General features: G+C 43.0%; 1 protein-coding gene across 1 annotated transcript in view; it reads left to right on the top strand.

Annotated features, from left to right (window-relative positions):
• The window catches only part of ZDHHC7 (zinc finger DHHC-type palmitoyltransferase 7), a 56,442-nt gene that overhangs the window by 33,369 nt on the left and 2,898 nt on the right, over positions 1–20,175 (top strand). The window contains exons 4-7 of the mRNA XM_038754194.1: positions 1,765–1,889; positions 8,940–9,036; positions 10,850–10,931; positions 15,891–16,021. Of these exons, the coding sequence (XP_038610122.1) occupies positions 1,765–1,889; positions 8,940–9,036; positions 10,850–10,931; positions 15,891–16,021 (435 nt within the window). The remainder of the gene's footprint in view (positions 1–1,764; positions 1,890–8,939; positions 9,037–10,849; positions 10,932–15,890; positions 16,022–20,175) is intronic.

The following is a 20,175-nucleotide window of genomic DNA, read 5'->3' as shown; positions in this document are numbered from 1 at the left end:
GCAACGTACAAAGAAAATAAATTCGTGTTTTAGACTTCGTTTTTTGTGGGACACATTGACCAGGATCTGTCCGGCATGTGCTCTGATAGTTCTTTTCTGGCACGTAGAAATGACTCAAATGGCTATAGGAAGGCTTGCAGGCTGGGAAGCCTAGTGGAAAGAGCAGGAGCTTGGGAGTCAGAGGACCTGGTTGTAATCCCAGCACTGGCACTTACTGCTCTGTGACCTGGGGCAAGTTACTTAAGTGCCTCAGTTTCCTCATCTGCAAAACCTGTCCTCCCGCCTACTGAAACTGTAAGCTTCATATGGGACCTAATTGTCTTGTATCTACCCCAGGGCTTGGTACAGAGCTTGGCATATGGTAAGTGCTTAACAAATCATCATCATCATCAATCGTATTTATTGAGCGCTTACTGTGTGCAGAGCACTGTACTAAGCGCTTGGGAAGTACAAGTTGGTAACATACAGAGACAGTCCCTACCCAGCAGTGGGCTCACAGTCTAAAAGGGGGAGACAGAGAACAAAACCAAGCATACTAACAAAATAAATAGAATAGATATGTACAAGTAAAATAAATAAATAAATAGAGTAATAAATATGTACAAACATATATACATATATACAGGTGCTGTGGGGAAATAACCACATTTTTGTTTCCATTCTTTGCACACAGTTAGTGCTCAGTAGTGGTGGGCAGGTGATGCATCCATTTTTTTTTGTACTGTACTCTCCCAACTGCTTAATACAGTGCTTTGCACACAGTAAGCGTTCAATAAATACTATTTAATATTGATGAATGAGTGATCTATAGAGGTACCCTGTCAAATAAAAATCTCTGTTTTGAACAGTGATTATTCTCCCGGTTTTAGAAATCTAGGCATCCGCCTTCTGCTGCACTTGCAGATAGTCTGTGGGATAATCGGGGGCAGGTAGTACACATGCATTCTGCGGGCTTTATTTTAAAGCTGTAAAAATAATGTAAATAACTTGTAGAATGTGAAAGAAGTATTTTGAGGTCCAGGCTTATTTACAATTTTTCTGAGGTTTCATACTGAAAATAGTTTTCTTTGACATTGCACACATTTTGTTAAAATGGAATGAAATTGGTGGGCAGTGTTACTGTATTGATTCCAAAAGTATGCTAATACTATGCAGACCTAATAATGAACTGCCATTCATATGCATTTCCATGTGGTAAAGACCAGTCTTAACAGTCCAATTGGTCTCAGGCTGCTTGCCATTGCTGGGAAGCAGTGAATTTAGTGTATTTATTTTATGGATAAATTGTTATACACACATTTAGAAATGTATGTTTACATTTTGCCTGAAGAAACGCATACTGTTTTTCATATTGAGCCCGCTCATTAAAATTACAAATACAAATCTGTAAAATACCTTCTTTTTACAGGAAGGGAAGCAGGGTGGCTTAGTGGATGGGCCCAGGAGTCACAAGGACCTGGATTCTAATCCTGGCTCCACCACTTGTCTGATGTGTGGCCACGGGCAAGTCACTTAACTTCTAGTGCCTATTACCTCATCTGTAAAATGGGGATTAAGACTGTGAGCCCCATGTGGGGCATGGACTGTGTCCAACGTGATTAGCTTGCATCTACCCCAGTGCTTAGTACAGTACTTGGTACGTAGTAAGCGCTTAGTAAATACCATAAAAAAATTAAGTTGTGTGGCCTAAAGTATTCTCTCCTTAAAACATTTTATCCTTTTATTTTTTAAAAAAATATCACTACTACAACCTGGCAACTTTAGGGGGCTGTACCCAAAGGAAATGCCACTAAAGAATATATGGAGAGTTTGCAGTTGAAACCCGGAGAAGTGATCTACAAGTGCCCCAAATGTTGCTGCATCAAACCTGAACGTGCACACCACTGCAGGTACAGTCCTGTTTTTTTTTTAAATTAATTCAGATGCTTTTGAATGGATTCATTTTCAGTTATCTTAAAATTCTGTATGCTTTAAAATCATCTCTTGGGACAAAGGTCATGGTTATTCAAAATGCAGCGTCACTAATTTGGACCCCACTAAGCTGAAAGTCATGATGATTTGACTTGCTTCCTACTTTTGCCGTCTCAGTGGTTGCCCAAGGGAGGAGGGAGCCTGTGATCTAAAGAAGAAAGTGATTGAATGATCCCCCCCCCCCCCTTTTTAAGATCATGTTAAGCTGCAGATAGCAGAGGAAACACAGAAGTAGCAGTCGGAGCACAGAACAGCAGTGTGAGGAGAGATTTATCCCAAGTTTCCAGTTGTCCCAGGCAGAGCTAGACTGTGAGCCTGTCTTCTAGACTGTGAGCCCGTTATTGGGTAGGGACCATCTCTATATGTTGCCGATTTGTACTTCCCAAGCGCTTAGTACGGTGCTCTGCACACAGTAAGCGCTCAATAAATACAATTGAATGAATGAATTTAGAGAGACGGTCAATAAAATAAGAAGCAGCTAACCCAAGTTACTTACCTTCACAGAAACCCAACGGAGTGAAGCCCATTTCTCCCTTACTCTGTGTACTTAAAACTGTTGAAAAAAATATTTTGCAGTTCATACTTTTCACTAATTTGAACTGAACTTCCCTTCCTTATTGACCTCTCTCCCTTCTCCTGAAATGCTCTCCACTATTGGCTTTACTGACACAGTTACCTCTTAGTCTCTTCCTGGTTCTTCCTTTGCCTCTCACTCCATAACTGGGAGCATCCCACAAGGTTCTGTTCTGGGTCCTCCTACTCTTTTAATGCTCATTCCCTCTTCTTTTTTTTTAAAAAAAAGTAGTAGGCTCCTACTGTTTGCAGAATTCTCTACTGATTGCTTGGGAAAGTAAATTGGAACAGTTGGGTGTTGTGAAAATGCATTTGAGACATGGTCCCTGCCCTCAAGCAGACAAACACAAGACATTCAGAAACGGAGGAGAAGGGAACCACAATACAGCTGTACTGGTGGTTGATTTGGTGTAGTCAGAAGTGGTGTGATCATGATAATGATGATGGTATGTGTTAAGCTCTTACTATCATCATCATCATCAATTGTATTTATTGAGCGCTTACTATGTGCAGAGCAGTGGACTAAGCGCTTGGGAAGTACAAATTGGCAATGTATAGAGACAGTCCCTACCCAACAGTGGGCTCACAGTCTAAAAGGGGGAGACAGAGACCAAACATACTAACGAAATAAAATAAATAGAATAGATATGTACAAATAAATTAAATAAATAAATAAATAGAGTAAAAAAATATGTACAAACATATATACATATATACAGGTGCTGTGGGGAAGGGAGGGAGGTAAGATGGGGGGATGGAGAGGGGGACGAGGGGGAGAGGAAGGAAGGGGCTCAGTCTGGGAAGGCCTCCTTTAGGAGTGTATGTACATAGTACTATGTGCCAAGTACTGTTCTAAGTGCTGGGGTAGATACAGGGTAATCACAGGTTGTCCCACATGGGGCTCACAGTTTTAATCCCCATTTTACAGGTGAGGGCACAGAGAAGTTAAGTGACTTGCTCAAGGTCACATAGCGGACAAGTGGTGGAGCCAGGATTAGAACCCATGTCCTCTGACTCTCAAGCTCGTGTTCTTTCCACTAAGCCACGCTGCTTCTCTGTCAGAAGTGGTGTAGTAATCAGCATTTTGCTGTTTTTCCTCCCTCTGTGGATGCAGTGGCTCATACACCAGAGTATCATAAGTTCATTTTTTGCTCTCCCATTGTGCATCTGCAGCCAGTACTTCCCTTATGAGCCCTTTGCATGCTGAATGTTTTGCACATTGGAATAGAGAACCTCACTCTAGTGGACAAATTGGATCCAGAATATAGGAGGGCCACAAGTCATTTCTCCTTTGATATGTTCTTCCACTGGCCCAACTCAGAAAAAGGGGCATCTGGGGAATTATGATTTTCCCACTCTTGCCTTCCTGGTTGGTGTAGTTCAGAGTATAGGTTTTTAATAACTTTTTACCATCTTCCTTCTTCCGTACCTTTGAGTATAATTTCCGTAGTGTGAAAATGAACAGCGTTCTTTAAGACTGAATATAAATTGCCCAGAAAGTTTGGCATTATGTGTAGCAAGTGTACTGTCCAAGAATGGAGTTGCTATCACAGCACTGGTGAGCCTTTGTAGTACGATGAAAGATGGCTCGAGGAGATGGGATCTAGACGCACCTTGTTTCATGGCCTTTTGTCCTCATCAGTGTGGAAGCAGATAGGACAGGGTGGTTTTGCAGTCAGACACCTGCTGACATCAGGTCTTCCAAATCTCTGCAGAGGTGGAAGCAGTGTGGCCTAGTGGAAAGAGGGCGGCTCTGGAAGTCAGAACACCTGGGTGTTCATCCCTACTCCGCCGTTTGCTTGCTGTGTAATTTTGGGCAAGTCATTTAACTCCTCACCGTACCTCGCTCTCGCCTGTCCCGCCATCGACCCCCGGCCCACGTCATCCCCCAGGCCTGGAATGCCCTCCCTCTGGCCATCCGCCAAGCTAGCTCTCTTCCTCCCTTCAAGGCCCTGCTGAGAGCTCACCTCCTCCAGGAGGCCTTCCCAGACTGAGCCCCTTCCTTCCTCTCCCCCTCGTCCCCCTCTCCATCCCCCCATCTTACTCCTTCCCTTCCCCACAGCACCTGTATATATGTATATATGTTTGTACATATTTATTACTCTATTTATTTATTTATTTTATTTGTACATATCTATTCTATTTATATTATTTTGTTAGTATGTTTGGTTTTGTTCTCTGTCTCCCCCTTTTAGACTGTGAGCCCACTGTTGGGTAGGGACTGTCTCTATATGTTGCCAATTTGTACTTCCCAAGTGCTTAGTACAGTGCTCTGCACATAATAAGCGCTCAATAAATACGATTGATGATGATGATGATGCTCTGTGCCTCAGTTCCTTCATCTGTAAAGTGGTGATTAAGACTGTGTCCAACCTGGTCATCCAGTGTCTGCACATCTGTATCTGTACAGTACCTGGCACATAGCAGGCACTTAACAAATACCATTTAAAAAACTGGGTCTGGTGACACTGCACTGTCCCTTGAAGCAACCACCCTCGTGTTCTTATTCCTTGCTCTCATATCCTGTTCTCTACCCTGGTTACGCAGAAGACAACTGTTATTTTTAGATTCTTGGATATTTTTTTTTTTGTTCTTCCCCTGGTTTTTGCAAGAAAGTTGAAAGCAGCCCCCCAACCCTTACCAAACTACTCTGAATATCATACTCAGTGATGGTGCAACAAATGTGTTGAGCGCACGATGGTGCTTTCTTGCTATTGAGAACGTCTGACCAGGGACTACAAATGCTATCTGTACTGGCCATTCCCACTGGACACTAGGGGATCTGCTGAGAGAGTGTGGATGGCTCAGTGCAGATCATCGCCAGTACTGCTGCATAGAAAGCACATACTCTTCTGGAGGTGGGATATACCTTTCCCCTCTTACCGTCCTCTCCAGACTGTAATCATCATCGTAGGCAGAGAACGGCTGATCATCATAGGCTGATCATCGTAGGCAGAGAACACGTCTATCACTCTATTATACCGTACTCTTCCAAGCCCTTAGTACAGTATTTTGCACACAGTAAGCACTAAGTACAACTGATTGATCTTAACCATTGATGTTTGAGCAGCGCTCATCTAAATGGCAAGGGACCATTGATTCATTCAGTCATATTTATTGAATGCTTACTGTGTGCAAAGCAATCAATCAATCAATCAATTGTATTTATTGAGTGCTTACTGTGTGCAGAGCACTGTACTAAGCGCTTGGGAAGTACAAGTTGGCAACATATAGAGACGGTCCCTACCCAACAGTGGGCTCACAGTCTAGAAGGGGGAGACAGAGAACAAAACAAAGCATTAAAAAATAAAATAAATAGAATAGATATGTACAAGTAAAATAAATAGAGTAATAAATACGTACAAACATATATACATATATACAGGTGCTGTGGGGAAGGGAAAGAGGTAAGGCGGGAGGGATGGAGGGGGGAGCAGGGGGAGAGGAAGGAGGGGGCTCAGTCTGGGAAGGCCTCCTGGAGGAGGTGAGCTCTCAGTAGTTGCCTTGAAGGGAGGAAGAGAGCTAGCTTGGCGGATGTGGGGAGGGAAGGCATTCCAGGCCAGGGGGATGACGTGGGCCGGGGGTCGACGGCAGGACAGGCGAGAGCGAGGCATGGTGAGGAGGTTAGCGGCAGAGGAGCGGAGGGTGCGGGCTGGGCCGGAGAAGGAGAGAAGGGAGGTGAGGTAGGAGGGGGTGAGGTGATGGACAGCCTTGAAGCCCAGGGTGAGGAGTTTCTGCCTGATGCGTACGTAGGTTGATTGGTAGCCACTGGGGATTTTTGAGGAGGGGAGTAATATGCCCAGAGCATTTCTGGACAAAGACCATCCGGGCAGCGGCGTGAAGTATGGATTGAAGTGGGGAGAGACAAGAGGATGGGAGATCGGAGAGGAGGCTGATACAGTAGTCCAGACGGGATAGGATGAGAGCTTGAACAAGCAGGGTAGCGGTTTGGATGGAGAGGAAAGGGCGGATCTTGGCAATGTTGCGGAGCTGAGACCGGCAGGTTTTGGTGACGGCTTGGATGTGAGGGGGTGAACAAGAGAGCGGAATCGAGGATGACACCAAGGTTGCGGGCTTGTGAGACGGGAAGGATGGTAGTGCCGTCAACAGTGACGGGAAAGTCAGGGAGAGGGCAGGGTTTGGGAGGGAAGACAAGGAGTTCAGTCTTGGACATGTTGAGTTTTAGGTGGCGGGCAGACATCCAGATGGAGATGTCCTGAAGGCAGGAGGAGATGTGAGCCTGGAGGGAGGGGGAGAGAGCAGGGGCAGAGATGTAGATTTGGGTGTCATCAGCGTAGAGACGATAGTTGAAGCCGTGGGAGTGAATAAGGTCACCAAGAGAGTGAGTGTAGATTGAGAACAGAAAGGGACCAAGAACTGAACCTTGGGGAACCCCCATAGTAAGGGGATGGGAGGGGGAGGAGGGGCCTGCAAAAGAGACTGAGAATGAACGACCGGAGAGATAAGCGCTTGGGAGAGTACAGTGCAACAGCAGACACATTCCCTGCCCACAACAAGTGCTTAGTACAGTGCTCTGCACACAGTAAGCGCTCAATAAATACAATTGAATGAATGAATGAACAAGCTCACAGTCTAGAGGACCAGAGAAGGTTCCCTTCTATGTTTTCAAAGACTGTGTGCAAAAGATTCTTTCTGACACAGATCCAGTCTTGGCATCAGTGGCATCACCCCGAACCTGCTCTTGGTAGAGTTGCTTTTGCCAGGGCTCAAGTTTGCCAGAAAAGCAGGTGAGCAGAGTGTGCATATGTGCAACTCTCAACTTCCTGAAGCTTCAAGTCAGGGCCAATAGACCCACGTATGTTCCTAGAACATACAGCATTACACTGTTGTGTGTTAAGCTTTCCACCAGACTCGAGTCAGGGAAAACTTCACTCATTGTTGATCTTTCTGGCCTCTGTTCGGGAGGAATCCGGAGCGTTTGACTCTTCACAGGCCTTGGCTAGTGCAGTGGGGCCATGCATGAGGGTGGTCTGTTTGGCAAAGGCTCAAGAGATAACTTCCATCTACCAGGCCTCAGTCTGGCTGAACAGATTGCATTTGTGTTTATGATCCTTCAGAGCTGCCTCAAGTTTAAACTGAACAGAGCTAAGTCAGCCTGAATCCTCCTGAGCTGAGACCAAATCCATTTATCTCTGAACCATTCAAGGGCAAGGTGAATTTTTGGTCAGCAAAATAAGAAGTAAGCGGAAAGAGCCTATAGAAAAGGAAGGAGTACGAAATAAAGATATAACAAGTCATCTGCCATTATATTATCTGTAGAATATTGTCAAGAATAAATTGCCAATAAGCACTGAAATAAAGAGTATTTGGGGGGTCAGAATTTTGTGGGTGCATATGCTCATATCACTTGACTTGGAACTGTGCGGGTAGTGCAACTTTTGTGGAAATTTTGGAAATGCTAAAAATTTCTCAGTTCTTGCAGATATTAGTTCAGCTCTCTATACCCTGAAACAGATTTAAAACGTGGGTGCCTACAAATTGAACCAACTGTTTTCTGCCAAACATTGCACGAGTCGATTAGGTTATTTGGCATTTAGGTCAAATAACCTAACAAGAAGCAGCGTGATTTAGTAAATAGAGCATGGGCCTTTTGTTCTAATCCTGGCTCTGCCACACGTATGCTGTGTGACCTCGGACAAGTCACTTAACTTCTCTGTGCCTCATTTACCACATCTGTAGAAGGGGATTAAGAGCGTGAACTTCATGTGGGGCAGGGTCTGTGTCCACCCTGATTCATTCATTCAACTGCATTTAGTGCTTACTGTGAGCAGAGCAATGTACTAAGCACTTGGGAGAGTACAATACAACAATAAACAGACACATTCCCTGCCGACAATGAGCTTACAAGTGCCAGGATTATTATCATCATTAATTATTAGGTGGAAATTCTAAGAATGATTGAAAGTCTATTTTTTGTTCTTTGGCAATCATCTTGCAAGCTGTAGTATCTTTTGTTGTTGTGTAGTGTCTTTTCCTTATGATTTTGCTAGAGCTATCTTGATAATTGGGAAGCTGACATTATTGGAAACCAGATCAGAGATATTCAAAACTTGAAGGCAAGAAGGGCTATTGAAGCTGAATATTGCTTAGCAGGCATCATAATAAAACACCACAGCAACAAGCAGTAAATGCACCTCTTTCACTATCGCTTTTCAGCAAATATCTCTAACATTTGTAAACATTTTCCTCCTGTTTAAGCACCGTGAGCATTTTTGTTACGTTATACTTGCAAGTCCCAAAGTCTTATTGAGAGCCATATTTTCTGCACTTTATTTTCCTGCTATGTTTGATTTAGTCAGGTGAATTGTTCTGCTAGTCTTAGCTCACCAGATACTATTGTCAAAAGGATGCTCTCTTTTTAAATATCTATATAGTATTTGCAAACGATGCATTCGGAAGATGGATCACCACTGCCCCTGGGTGAACAATTGTGTGGGAGAAAAAAATCAGAGATTTTTTGTGCTCTTTACAGTAAGTAGAACTATTTTACATTGATTTAAGTATATCCTTGGTTTGGGCTGATTTTAGAATTAAACTTCTCCTCAATCCTTAAAATTGGTGGCACAAAATATATATTTCTTGATTAGCAGTGTATTATTAGCTACAGGGTGGGTAAACTTTCTTTTTAGCTTAAGGTTTATACATGGTTGTGCATGAGTACTATTACTAGGTCAATCAGTCATTTATTGATTGCTTACTGTGTGTAGAGCACTGTACCAAATGCTTGGGTGAGTACAACAGCATTTCCTCTTGCCTTCAGGATGTCTCCTTGTGACGTCCCACTGACCCCTTAAAAGTAACATCCAAAATAGAACTTCTCCTCTTTCCATCCTAACCCTGTCCTCCCTCTGACTTTTCCATCACTGTAGATCGCACCACCATCCTCCTTGTCTCACGAGTCCGTCACCTGGGCGTTATCTTGATATATCTGTCATTCAACCCACATATTCAGTCGGTCTCCAAATCCTCACCATCTGCCTTCTTAAGTTATTTAGAATCCACCCATTCCTCTTCATCCAAACTGCTGTCGTGCTGATCCAAGCACTTACCATATCATGTCTTCTCTCCTTGTTGACTTCCCTTCCTTTTGTCTCTCTCCATTCTGCAGCCAGGTCTAAAAAAAGTTCAGTCCACGTCTCCCCACTCCTCAAAATCCTCCAGTGGTTACCCATCAACCTCCACATCAAACAGAAACTCCTTTAAGCTAGTCAATCATTTCTCTTTCTTTTACCTTTCATGACTGATTTCATACTACAACAGTCCACCCCGTACACTTACTTCTCTACTGCCAGCCTACTCAGTGAACCTCCATCTCGCCTAGCTCCCTGGTGACTCCTTGCTCTTGCCCAGGGAGACTCTGTCCTGAAATTCCTTTTCCCTTCATATCCTAGAGACTACCACTCTCCCTACCTTCAAAGCCATCCTAAAATCACATCTCCAAGAGGCCTTCCCCAGTTAAACCCTCATTTCCCATACTCGCTCTTCCTTCTTCGTCACGTATGCACTTGAATCTATACCCCTTTCGCCCTTTGGCACTCCCTCAGTCCCATAGCATTTTTATGCATGTCCGTATGCTCTTCCACTGTCCTCTATCTGTAATTTAGTTTGTCTCCCCCCCACCTCTAGACTGTAAGCTCCTTAAGGGAAAGGATCATGTCCGCTAAGTCCATTGTATTATACTCTCCGAAATGCATAGTAGTGTTCTGCGCACAGTAAATGTTCAATAAATATGATTGGTCAATTTACGGGATGCACTTAATGATCCAAGGCCCATCTCTGGCTACCTTTTAATGCATTCTATTTAAAAATGTATTGACTTCCACTATGAGAAGCAGCGTGGCTCAGGGGAAAGAGCACGGGCTTTGGAGTCAGAGGTCAGGGGTTCAAATCCCGGCTCCGCCAATTGTCGGCTGTGTGACTTTGGGCAAGTCACTTAACTTCTCTGTTTCTCAGTTCCCTCATCTGTAAAATGGGGCTTAAGACTGTGAGCCCCCCCATGGGACAACCTGATCACCTTGTAACCTCCCCAGCGCTTAGAACAGTGCTTTGCACATAGTAAGCGCTTAATAAATGCCATTATTATTATTATTATTATTATTATTAATTAGTCATTTTATCTTAGTCTTGCAAGGATCTTCAAATTTAATTTGGGGGTGGGGAGGCTCTAGCTATATCTGACAAGACAAATTGGAATTTGAGCAACAGTTAGCCTACTGATCACACTGATCATGGCAAATGTGAGATCTGGCTAATAGGATTCCTCTCCATTTATTTTCATTTCCAGATGTATATAGCTCTATCTTCAGCACATGCTCTTATCCTGTGTGGGTTTCAGTTTTTTTCCTGTGTCCGAGGACAGTGGACTGGTAAGCAAAGATTTACCTTTTCTCTCTGAGGATGCCATTAATAGAAACCTATAAATGTTCACTTTTGAGTGAATCTTTGTGCACGTTTCATAAAATAGCAAATCTTGTAAAGTGAAAATAAGCTTTTAACATTCCTGAAGTATCTCATTTGGCTTCTCCATTATTATACATCCGTTTCTCCTAAACATAGGGATTTTGTTCTCTGAAAATCCCATGTATGAAAAATTCATGCTGTAATACTCATGGTGTCCTAGGCCGTGCACGTATGTGTAAACCATTTATTCTGTTATAGCGACATCCTGAATCCAAATAGCCTCATATTGCTGAAAGAACATTCCTTAATATCCTAACAGTGTTCTCCCCCTGCATAGATTCTTGGTCCTGGAATCACAGGACCAAGACTCCTCTGTCATTCCTGATGGGAGACTCCATCAGCAACATTCTAGGCAAAGCACATAGTGAAATTCAATCAATCAATCGTATTTATTGAGCGCTTACTGTGTGCAGAGCACTGTACTAAGCACTTGGGAAGAACAAGTTGGCAACATATAGAGACAGGTCCTACCCAACAGTGGGCTCACAGTCTAGAAGGGGGAGACAGAGAACAAAACCAAACATATTAACAAAATAAAATAAATAGAATAGATATGTACAAGTAAAATGAATAAATAGAGTTATAAATATGTACAAACATATATACATATATACAGGTGCTGTGGGGAAGGGAAGGAGGTAAGACGGGAGGATGGAGTGGGGGACGAGGACATTATGAAAGAACTGAGTGAATTTTGAATCCTTCTTTAGAGTGACTTATTCTTTACATCCGGGGACATTAGTTTTCCATAGTTGCCTAGCATGGAGCCACAATGTGTGACTTTCCTATTTTACCTGTTTTCCCTGTATTAATTGTTTTGATTCATTAGAGGTCTATTTCTCTAGGTGGTGTGAATCTAAAGAACAATTCAGTTCAGTTTATTCCTCTTGTTGTTACCACCCAACAAAATCTCTCCACCCCTTCAGTCTTTTAACCTTTGCCCAGAGAAAGCCTTTGCAGTTTAGTTGCCAAATTTTAAAACTTAAGAGTATTTGCCTCTCCTAGCAAATTTTAATTTATTCTCCCACCTGCTCTTCTAACTTAGACTTCTTCCATTTCCTTCTCAGGTAATGGTTTACCTCTGGGAAATAAATTCTCATTTCTCCTTCGGCTGGAGTCCCCTCAGTTTCCCTTGTTGTAATTTGTGAGCTTGAGAACTGCTTTGACAAATGTGATTCAGAAATTTGCGGGAGTATCAAGTGTCTAATTGACCAGTTCTGGGTGACCTGTTCATCCTGACATGCTGTATTAATCACATTTGGGTCAGGAAGGACGTTTGAAGGGTCTGTTAGGTCAGCCTTGGAAATAAGTACCCACAATTTATTAGCTCAGGCAAATTTTTTCTCCACCTCTCTACAGCAGGGGATATAAACAGGTAGTAAAATAAATGAAGCCACCATTCCTTACCTCTTAGCAGACGCTGTTACTTGCCTATGTTCCCAGTAAATGAGTGACTCTGAAAGGCTGAAATCCAAGCCCAAGTTAAAGGCAGAAAAATTACCTTCAACCTTCTCCGTAATTGTCTCCAGTAAAAGGATCCACCACCCACCTTGTCAGTGACTGTCATAATACTTAGGAGTATAATAGTGAGTGGAAGTGTAGTTGTACTATTTTACTGCCACGAGGAAAGAGAAGAAAATATGGAAGAGAGAAATTAGTAAATGGTATTCAGAGGTATTACCAATTAAATATCCTTTTCAATATGGGGTCAGAACTTGAAGTTGATTTTATGCCTCTTTGTTGTCCAAAAATCAAAATCCCCACAATTCCACATTTCTCTAGTAATGAATTGGTGAGGGCATGATGTTTTTTAATAGTTCCCAGTTGGTGCAGCTCTTTTATAGCTGCCTGCTTTTATACAAACAGTCATATTTATTGAGCACTTATGCAGAACACTATACTAAGCGCTTGGAAGAATACAGTTTAACAGAGTTGGAAGGCACATTCCCTGTTCACAGTGAGCTTTCAGTCTAGAGGGGGAAACAGACATGAATATAAGTAAATTACATATGTATACACATAAGTGCTGTGAAGCTGGGTGTTCCAGGCCAGAGGCAGGATGTGAGCAAAAGATCAGTGGCTAGATAGACGACGTCAAGATTCAGAGAGTAGGTTGGCACCAGAGGAGTGAAATGTGCAGTCTGTGTTATGTAGGAAATCAGCAAAGTAAGGTAGATGGTGGCGAGCTGATTAAAGCTGTTGGTAAGGAGTTTCTCTTTGACACAGGTGGATGGGCAGCCACTGGAAGTCCCTGAGGAGTGGGGTGACATGGCCTGTGTGTTTTTGTAGAAAAGTGATGTGGGCAGCAGACAAAAGCATTGACTGGATTGGGGAGAGATAGGAGACAGGCAAGTCAGCGAGGAGACTGATACAGGGATCAAGGTGGGATAGGATCATTGCTTGGAGTAATGTGATAGCAGTTTGGATGGAGAGGAAAGGGTGGATTTTAGCAATGTTCTGAAGGTTGAACCGACAGGATTTAGTGAAGGATTGAGTATGTGGCTTGAATGAAAGAGATGAGTCAATGATAATTTCAAGGTAATGTGTTTGTGAGATAGGAAGGTTGGTGGTGCTTTCTACAGTGATGGGAAAATCAGGGTGGGGACAGGGCTTGGGTGGGAAGATAAGGAACTCTGTTTTGGATGTGTTAAGTTTGAGATGTCTGCGGGACATCAAAGTAGAGGTTGTCTTCAAGGCAGGAGGAAATGTGAGACTGCAGAGAGGAAGAGAGATCAGGGCTGGAGATGTAGATTTGAGAATCATCCGCATAGAGGTGGTAGTTGAAGCCATGGGAAAGAGTGAGTTCTCCAAGGTAGTGAGTGTAGATGGAGACTACAAGGGGACCCAGAACTGAGCCTTGAGGGACTCCCACAGTTATGGGTTGGGAGACAGAGGAGGATCCCATGAAAGAGACAGAATGAGCGGCCAGGGAGATAGGAGGAGAGCCAGAAGAGGTTCAGTGTCAGCGAAGCTGAGGTTGGATGATTCCAGAAGAGGGTGGTTGACAGTGTCATAGGCTGCTGAAAAGTCGAGGAGGGCTAGGAATGGGTTAGAGGCGTTGGATTGGGCAAGACGGAGATCATTTGTGATCTTTGAGAAGGCTGATTCTGTGGGGTGAAGGGGACAGAAGTCCGATTGGAGGGGGTCAGGGAGAGAATTGGAGGAGACGGTGGGTGTAGACGACTTCCTTTAGAAATTCGGAGAGGAATGATTAGAGGGAGATGGGGCAATAAGTGGAGGGAGCCATGGAATCAAGGGAGGGTTTTTTTTTAGGATGGGGAAATGTGAACATGTTTGAAAGCAGAGGGGAAGAAGCCATTGGAGAGCAAACAGTTGAAGATGATGGTCAAGGAGGGAAGAAGCGTGGAGCAAGTGCTTCGAATAAGGTGCGAAGGGATGGATTCAGATGCATAGGTGGAGGGGGTGGATTTCTAGAGAAGACAGGAAGATTCTCATTTTCAGTTTTTCATTTTCCTAATTTAAGAAGTTTCGATGATAGCCAGGATTTGGAGCTGCAGTTTCTTAATTTTACTATCAGCAGCGTGGCTTAATGGCACGAGCACGGGCTTGGGAGTCAAAAGATGTGGGTTCTAAACCCGGCTCCACCACTTGACTGCTGTGTGACCTTGGGCAAGCCACATTACTTCTGAGCCTCAGTTCCCTCATCTGTTAAATGTGGATTAAGACTGTGAACCCCTGATTACCTTGTATCTTCCCTAGCGCTTAGGACAGTGCTTGGCACATAGTAAGCGCTTAACAAATACCATTATTATTATTATGATCAGTAGTTGAAGTGGTGTTTAGACTGTGAGCCCCATAAGTCCTTGTCTAATTCCCACCCGCACCAAACGCAGTGCTCTGCACATAGTGACCACTTCGTACTATTACTACTAATTCTCCCAGCCCCCAGTTTATGCAGACAGCTTGCAGTCTGTAGGAAGACCAGGAGAGGCAAGCACACAGGGTAATTTAGCAAAAGCTGAATTCAGTAAGAACAGCAGTACAGTGTGGTGCAGTAGAAAGTATATGGGCCTGGGAATCAGAGAAGCTGGATCCTAATCCTGGTTCTATCCCAAGCGTGCCATGGGACCTGGCCAAGTCACTTAACTTCTTTGTGCCTCAGTTTTCTCATCTGTAAAATGAGGATTCACTGTCTTCTCTCTCTCCCACTTAGTGAGCCTCTTAGGGGACACGGAGTTTCTGCTCTGATCTATCCTGTATACACCCTAGCACTTAGTTCAGTGCTTAGCACATGGAATGTATCTGTTTATTGTTATTTGGTGCTCTCCCAAGTGCTTAGTACAGCGCTCTGCACACAGTAAGCACTCAATAAATATGATAGAATAAACATAGTAAGCACTTAAATCACTATTTTTATTATTATTATTACCCATTGCTTTGGACTCCTCACCACTCTCGGAAGAGCCATTTGACCCCAATTTTCCCCACACTGTGTCATGCAGGTAGGGTTCTTCCCCTGCTGCCCTCCTGAATTGGGGATTTTTCTCAGGGTTCTTGGCCAGCATGGAAGTAAGGGGAGGGAATTCTTTAAAGTACAATAATTTGTTTCACATATCTGTGAAGAGCCAACAATATGCCAGGTTCTGTATATACGATGAAAGGCAGTCCATGCCTTCAGGGAGTTATTTTCCATTTTGAAAGAGGCAGTGAATATTTACCTATCTCTAGAAGATCCAAACTACCTGTTTGCATCTTAGTCTTGCCGAATTGACTATATTATAAGCTTAGGCTTTCTATAGTAAGACTAAATGAAAATGTACAGTTCTTTTTCAAAGTGGAGCCAACATTACATGATTCAGAAATTCATATTCTACTCATTGCTCATTTGTCTTTTCACTTCACAGAATGCAGTGACTTTTCTCCACCTGTAACTGTAATCCTATTGATCTTCTTGTGCCTTGAGGGTCTCCTATTTCTCACTTTTACTGCAGTTATGTTTGGCACCCAAATCCACTCAATATGCAACGATGAAACGGTAGGGTTTGCGCTTGACTTTTACTAAAATGTTGCTATGGTAAGCCTGTTTACTCAAGCTTTTGCAAATGAGATATTGATATGCAGGAGTTGTGTATATTGTTACATGGAGGCTGTATGAAGGATTATTGAAAAGCAATCATAAATGTCTCATTTGAGCTCTCCCTGATCATTACAATATCTGATTCCCCAAATTGGGTGATTCAAATTATATGTTTAGAAAGGCTCTGTCCATTTATTGTCATTTTAGTTCTTAAAGTGACTGCAGAACATGCAAATTTCCCAAGAGCAGGTAATAGGAATTTCATTTAGAATTATTTAGTAGTACTAGCCATATTTTCTTTTAAAAAAAAATACTGTAAAGAATCCCAATCTGGGGTTCAGTTTCTATTTGAAAAATTGAAGGTTTTGGATCATGTTTAGTTTAGCTCTTTGTTTATTATATACTCAGTTTGCCTTGTCTTAATTTGATTTGGTTTCCTGGGGTGAAGATTAGCCTTGGCCAAAGTTATGGCCCTCCAAATAATTTGAAGTAACATTAAAATGTACAGTGTACTTATTTGACAAACATCACTTTGTAGAAAGTGGTGTAGCTGAGAACCAATGACACAATATTTTTAGAAAGGAAAATCTAATTCCAGATGTTAGATTCCTCTGGGGAATAGATTTACTTTCTGCCTAGGAACCTAAACTATAATTAGACATTAGAAAGTAATTAGTGGCTTCTTATTAGTCGAAACAACTTGCAGCATCAACGTCAGCAAGTGTTTAATCTTTAAATTACCCTGCGTTCCTCTCAGCCCCTAATGGGAGAACCACGTTCCTTAAACCATGCTCCGCATCTCATGGACACTCAAATGCTAGTTGTCTGACCCACAGCCTCGTTTCTCCTCTTTAGAAAATATTACCGATTTATTTTCAGTACTTCCAGCTAGGAACCAAGCGTCATTGACTGCTTAGGTATGGATTCTACCTGTTTGAGGTTCGGCTGTGGGGAGCAAATAGCGACTGTCCCTCAAGTCTGGCATCATGAAATAGCTGTGGCCCTAAAATGACCCAAAAAACATCTTCACTGGAACCTTGATCTTTGGTTTTGCAGGGCCTCTTTGGGTTTAAACTAGTGTTTTACCTTCGTGTTTAAATCTGGGATAGCATTTGAGACCCACTGGTTTGGCTGGGATAAAAAAAAAAAAAAGAACTGTTAAAATTATTCTGTTGCCTCTTTGGGGAGTTTGTGTGAAAATTCTCAGTAAAAAATCTTACCAGGGATTCAGTCATTCGTTACGATGGCTGCTCTTTCCCTAGCCATTCGTCAATGGGTCACGCGTTGAAACACACAAGAGCCTTGATTGGAAGTGCTCTTTTTATACAGAGTTTAGTGATTAATTTCTACAAGCCGAAAGGGAAGAAATGTCCTTTATATAACCCTAACTACCTCAGTGGCTTTCCCCAGTCTCTACAGATATAGCTCAGCAACTTTTTCAGCTCTACTCATGCTTTTACACATTTTGGAAAGTATAGCCTATATTTAATACTTCAGAGGAGGGTTGATTCTGACAGGTCACATTTAGAATGGCTTTAAAATGCTTTCATTTTTCTAGAGTATTTGAAATTACAACCTACCAGGGCACCCGGAATTCCAGGTGACATAGCGATGAGACAAATTCAGTCATTTAGTTCTTTTTCCACTCTAGCATAAAATGAAATTAAAATAGCCCAATTACGAGAGTTTTGCTTTTGAAGTTTTTTTTGGTGCATGTTGTTTTTCTTACACGAATGTGCTTTTTCTACTTGGCCCCCATTTTATCTTTTCTTCTGAAAGTCTTGTGCCTAGATTTCGTGCTTTTTTTGAAGATGTGTTCAAATGAATTTTTCAAATGTGAAGTCAGTATTTTCACTATTGCTGTTAATGTAGTGTTCACCTTATTATTGTGAGCCAAGCAGAGGAAAAAATGGGACCAGAGAGCCCCAGTAGTTTTTTTTTCACATCCCCAAATACATTTTGATCAGTGGCAGGTTTAAGCTATTAGTCCAGCCAAACCTTTTGTTTTGGCAGGCATTCTTTGGCAGTAATAGCAAAACTTTTAAAGCATTTCATTTCTAAACTGTGAGACTGGTCCAAATTATTATCTTCTTGAGGCTGGGAGTGGGTTTTTTTTCCCCCTTACATGGTATTTGTTAATCGCTGTGTGCCAGGCACCGTGCAGAGCTCTGGGGTAGATAGAGAGTAATCAGGTTTGGGCACAGTCCATGTGCCGCATGGGGCTTGCAGGATTAATCCTCATTTTACAGTTGAGGTAACTGAAGTGCAGAGAAGTTAAGTGACTTATCTAAGGTCACAGAGCAGACAAGCGGTGGAGTAGGATTAGAACCCAGACCCTTCTGATTCCCAGGCCAGGTTGTGTAGAATCCATCTAGTCTCTCTTCCCCACCTCTATGGTAAAGTTTAGAGCATTATCTCTGTATATTAATTCACATCAACTTTTCTACCTGGATAGGACTCCTGTCGATCCACGCAGATCCATTCAGGAGTCTGGACGGTCCCCTGACCAATCAGATCTCTTCATTCATATTTATTGAGCGATTAACTATGTGCAGAACATTGTATTAAGCACTTGGAAAGTACAGTTGGGCAACAGAGACAATCCCTACGCAACAACAGGCTCACAGTCTAGAAGTGGGGAGACAGACAACGAAGCAAGTAGGCATCAGTAGCATCAAAAATAGGTCAATAGAATAATAGATATATATACATCATTAATAAAATTAATAGAATAACATTTATTCAATTTGTGTGCATCCCAAAGTGGTGCCTCTGGTGTCCCTTGACAGCAGGCCCTCCCAGGACCAAAATTACAGTGGTCTGAGCAGGGTGGCCATATAGGGGATAAAGCTGAAAGACTAAATGCCATCTTTGGCACCCGGGCAGGAGCATGTTAAAGTGGAGCTACCTGCCACTCCAATAAGCCCATTCCTTTACCACCCTGTCCCCAGTCCGGATTTAGAAAGGGGCAGGTTCACTGAGCAGACCTACTAGAGGGGCAGGCAGTTTTACCCTTTTAAACCCCACACAACCTACTATAGGTTTGTGTTTCAGGGTTAGAAAGAGAGTTAGGGAAATCCCCTGCTCCCAGTCTTAAAATTCCTAGGTGGGCTGAGTCCACTTCTGCCAGACTGCCACTGGGCCATTTGTCTCATTCTGACCCATCCTCAGGACCAACAACAACTTCCATCTTCACCAATCTTCCCTCTGGATTCCCCTCTACCTGCACTTCATTACCCTGGACCTGCCTCCCAGAACCCGCTTGAATAACTAGAAGCGCGGCATGGCCTAGTGGAAAGACCAGAAGCCTGAGAGGCAGAGGACCTAGTTTTCAGTTGTCCCAGGCAGATCTAGACTATGAGCCTGTCTTCTAGACTGTGAGCCTGTTGTTGGGTAGGGACTGTCTCTATATGTTGCCGATTTGTACTTCCCAAGTGCTTAGTACAGTGCTCTGCACACAGTAAGCGCTCAATAAGTACGACTGGATGAATGACCTGGGTTCTGATCCCAGCTCTGCCACTTACTGCTCTGTGACCGTGGGCCTCAATTCTCTCATCTGCAAAATGGGGCTTCAGTACCTGACTTTCATCCTCCTAAGACCGTGAGCCCCATGTGGACAGGGACTTTGTCCAACCTGATTATCTTGTATTTACCTCAGTGTTCAGTACAGTGCTTGGCACCCAGTAAGTGCTTAACCAATGCCATCGTTAGCATAGCTTGCTGGGAGCATTTTCCCATCCTGGTCTGTGATCCACATCATGAACAGTATGGGAGCCCCTCCTTTATGTGAAGCGCTGAAGGAGTTGTTTGGGGAACCTATAAGAATCTATCCCTCCCCTCAAAGAACCTACACCTTAATAGGGGGATACAAGTAGATGTAAATCGGCAAATTTATGGGCTCTTTTCTAGAGTTTGAAACTTCCCTGCATGCCACTCTGTTAGGAAGATCTGCCAATGAATTGGAGATGCTTGAGATACCATTTGGTTATAATTGAATGGGAGAGATAAAGTAAAAGGTGAATGGTGGAAGTAGTTGTTTGGTTTGATGAGAGACCGATTAAAGTAATTAAAGAGTGTCATTTGGTGTATGTCAAGTCAGTGGTAACCATTTT

The sequence above is a fragment of the Tachyglossus aculeatus genome, chromosome 11 (assembly GCF_015852505.1).
Source record: "Tachyglossus aculeatus isolate mTacAcu1 chromosome 11, mTacAcu1.pri, whole genome shotgun sequence".
NCBI lineage: Eukaryota > Metazoa > Chordata > Mammalia > Monotremata > Tachyglossidae > Tachyglossus > Tachyglossus aculeatus.
The sequence above is the reverse complement of the archived record's forward strand: the minus strand, read 5'-3'. Positions and strand labels throughout refer to the sequence as shown.